This window comes from Propithecus coquereli, unplaced genomic scaffold (genome assembly GCF_000956105.1).
Source record: "Propithecus coquereli isolate 6110/MARCELLA unplaced genomic scaffold, Pcoq_1.0 Scaffold299, whole genome shotgun sequence".
Taxonomy (NCBI): Eukaryota; Metazoa; Chordata; class Mammalia; order Primates; family Indriidae; genus Propithecus; species Propithecus coquereli.
In genome coordinates, this window is record NW_012148607.1 from 2125541 (window position 1) to 2128762 (window position 3222).

A 3222-nucleotide genomic window follows, 5' to 3' on the forward strand; every position below is an offset into this window, starting at 1 on the left:
GATACTCCAGCTGGAGGTCAGCCAGTGTCTTCCGGAAGGCAGGCTCCACATCCTCAGGGTGGTGCTTGGTGTTCCACAGCTTGGATGTCACAAACAGCTCCTCCCGAGGCACTGCCTAGTGCAGGGCCCGTAGCGAGAAGAGCCATGGGTACCCAGTCTTACCCACCCCCAACTCTGGCAGAGAAACTGGATGGAACCTGATGCCAGATTCCCTCCAGCCAGGCTGAGCCCCAGCTTCAGCTTCTGAGTTTTGTCACCATACCCCTCTCTTCAGCCACAGTCCTCACCTTGCCCGGTCCCACGTCCTCCTTCAGGGCCTCCCCAATTTCAGTCTCATTGCCGTAGATAGCAGCACAGTCAATGTGGCGGTAGCCTGCACTGAGGGCATACTTCACAGCGGCTTTTACCTGCCAGGTGACAGAAGCAGAGGTTTTAGCTCTGTTGGTTTGGGCCAGAAACTGTCTCCCGCACAAGGTCACTGCTAGGAGGGCAGGAATATCGCAGGGCCATCCATGCAATGGGGGTGAAAAGATGGGAAGATGGTCCTAGTCTAGGAGACCAGAAGCCTCTTCGGAGGCCCCAAACCCTTTGTCCTGCTCCCACCCCATCAGTCTCCAAGATTTTCTCCTACCCAAGCCATCTCAGCAAGGTCCAGCAAAAAACTAACAATATGTTCCCAGCATCTAGCATAAAAAAGGCTTTAGCAAATTTTTTTTTAATCAGATGATAGATGGATAAATAGGCAGAAAACAAAAGTGTGGATCATAGAGACAGGTTCCCAGTCTTGAAGAGCTGGTGAGAGAAACATGACACAGGAAAAAAATTGCTGGGCCAAGCTACACAGGGAGAGATCCTCAGAGAGCCATGTAGACAGAGTGAGCTCTGAGAGCTCAGACCAGCAAAAGAGGTGAGGGGGGTGGGGGAAGATTAAGGAAGACAGACAAGTGAGCTGGAGGCTGAGCCCAGAGCTCCCTAGTGAAAGAGAAGATAGGCATCAGGTAGAAGGATGGGTCAGTTTGCTAAAAACCAGACAATAAACATGGTAGCAGAAGCAGAACCAAGGACATCCAGCCCTAGCCACAAGGCACCCAAAGCTCTTGTGTGTGCCTGGTGTAACAGTCAAGATCCCTATCTGAGTGCAGTTCTTACTACTCAGATATACTCCCCTTATACCTGACCTGACTCCTGCTGCTCCATGCCCAACCTTGGTGCTGGCTCTGGCCTCCACCCCCTGCCTTGACCTAGCTCCTGGCCTCGTCCCCAGGCTGTGTCAAGCGCCTGCCTGGAACACTGGGACCCCGGCTCCAGGGTCCCACACAGCTATGGGAAGAAAAGCAAAAGGAAAAAAATGCGGAGACCATCCAACCACACCACAAATACCAGCCTTAAATCCCAGACTGAAGAGGCTGTTCTCCCTGCTGGGGCTTCTTTCAAACTTAATCCCCAAACTTCTAACTCTGACTCAGATTTCCAAGGAAGAAGCCAGCAGAAATGCCCCGCCCCAAGTAGCAGCTGAATCTCATAGCTAAGTCAACCCAAGAAAGCAGGTCTCCATTCCCAAGATCCCCTTACCTGTGAGGGTCTACACCAGGGGTCAGTAAACTATCAACTTTTTTTTAACAGACATTGAGCTAAGAATATAATAATTAACCATGTACATTTTTAAATGGTTACTTATTAAGTCGTTATATAAGTATATAAGTAACTTGTCCAACAAAAACTAAAATATTAACTATCTGGTTCTTTAAAAAAAAGTTTGCTGAATTTTGGTCTATACAGTTGACTTAGTTATTCTTCAAAACTTGATACCTGCTATATGCCTAATTCTGGACTGAGCACCAGGGAGAGGCCCAGCCTCTTTTCCAGGAAACAGGATCACAGCACAGGGTGCTAATTGCCGTATCAGGGCGTCATAGCACAGGGCTGGGCACAAAGGGGCACCATGTCTGCCACAGCGCTCAGCGCAGATCCATTTAGAAAAAGGTGTCCTTCCTTTATTCTTGGCCCTGCTGGGTCCCTCAGCCCCTCCTGAGTCAACCAGGGAAGCCAAGGGTTTACTATAGGTCTCTTCTCTTATCTCTTCTCACCGCCCTCCATGCTCATCCCTCCTACAAGTGGAATACAGGGTGAGGCTGCCAAGGAAAATGTAGCGCCCTTCTCCTAAATCCTGCCTTTTTCTTAGCAGAGGCTCAAGAAGTACCTCCTTCTCCTCCCCCATCCCTCACCTGGCCAGGCTCACTCTTCCAGGTACCCAGACCAATCAGAGGCATCTTCTGCCCAGTGTGCAGGACAACACAGGAAGCCGCCATTGCCCCCTGAAACACAGATGAGAAGAGAACGGTGTGGGGGTTAGGGCTGTTGCTTGCGTCTCAGATATCCACCGGTAAAGAACACTGCAAAACATGGGCCAGGAACCAGGTGGGGAAGAGGAGACAGACATGGAGAACAAACACATGCTTGTATATGTGCCTATGAGCAGAGACAATGGAGACAGGGTGTCTAAAACCAACCAAAGCCAATAGCTCCTGAACAAACACCAACCAGACCACCAGCCTGGGTGCCTTTCCTTCTACCAGGCTAAAAGCCTGTGTTAAAGAGCGCTAATATCTAAAAACAAAGGCGGGGTGCTCCACAGAAGCACCTAGCCTGGACTAAATAAGGTCTCAAGCCAATGTAAGACAGGCAAAGGCCATAATGAGATAAAGTGAGACCAGACAATTTACTAGGCCCACAAAGCGGCTCCTTCTCTGAGGATGAAATGAATGTTTCCAGGAGATTATCAGAACTACAGAGATTCTCTAAGTCCCTCTTACAGAGATCTTATCAGCTGTACTGGTTCCCCTGAGGGGCTTTTACAAGGGAGCTATACATTATTGAGATGAGAAAATAGGCTCAAAGAGTTACTTGCCCTAAATCAACAGCTAAGAAGTGGCAGAATGGTCGCTGCAGCAGCTAACGTCTGTAATCCCAACGCTTTGGGAGCCCAAGGCAGGAGGATCACTTGAGGCCAGTTTAAGACCAGCCTGGGCAACACAGACCTCGTCTCTATAATAAATCAAAAAAGGCAGGGCATGGTGGCTCACGCCTGTAATCCTAGTACTATGGGAGGCTGAGGCAGGCGGATGGTTTTAGCTTAGGAGTTCGAGATCAGCCTGAGCAAGAGCGAGACCCCATCTCTACTAAAAAATAGAAAGAAATTAGCTGGACAACTAAAAATATATA

General features: G+C 49.3%; 1 protein-coding gene across 1 annotated transcript in view; it reads right to left on the reverse strand.

The window, feature by feature from the left end:
- AKR1A1 (aldo-keto reductase family 1, member A1 (aldehyde reductase)) overlaps positions 1-3222 on the reverse strand; it is a 30327-nt gene that overhangs the window by 19096 nt on the left and 8009 nt on the right. The window contains exons 2-4 of the mRNA XM_012649052.1: positions 2226-2315; positions 288-407; positions 87-115 (exon numbers count right to left, since the gene is read on the reverse strand). Of these exons, the coding sequence (XP_012504506.1) occupies positions 87-115; positions 288-407; positions 2226-2309 (233 nt within the window). The 5' untranslated portion in view covers positions 2310-2315. The remainder of the gene's footprint in view (positions 1-86; positions 116-287; positions 408-2225; positions 2316-3222) is intronic.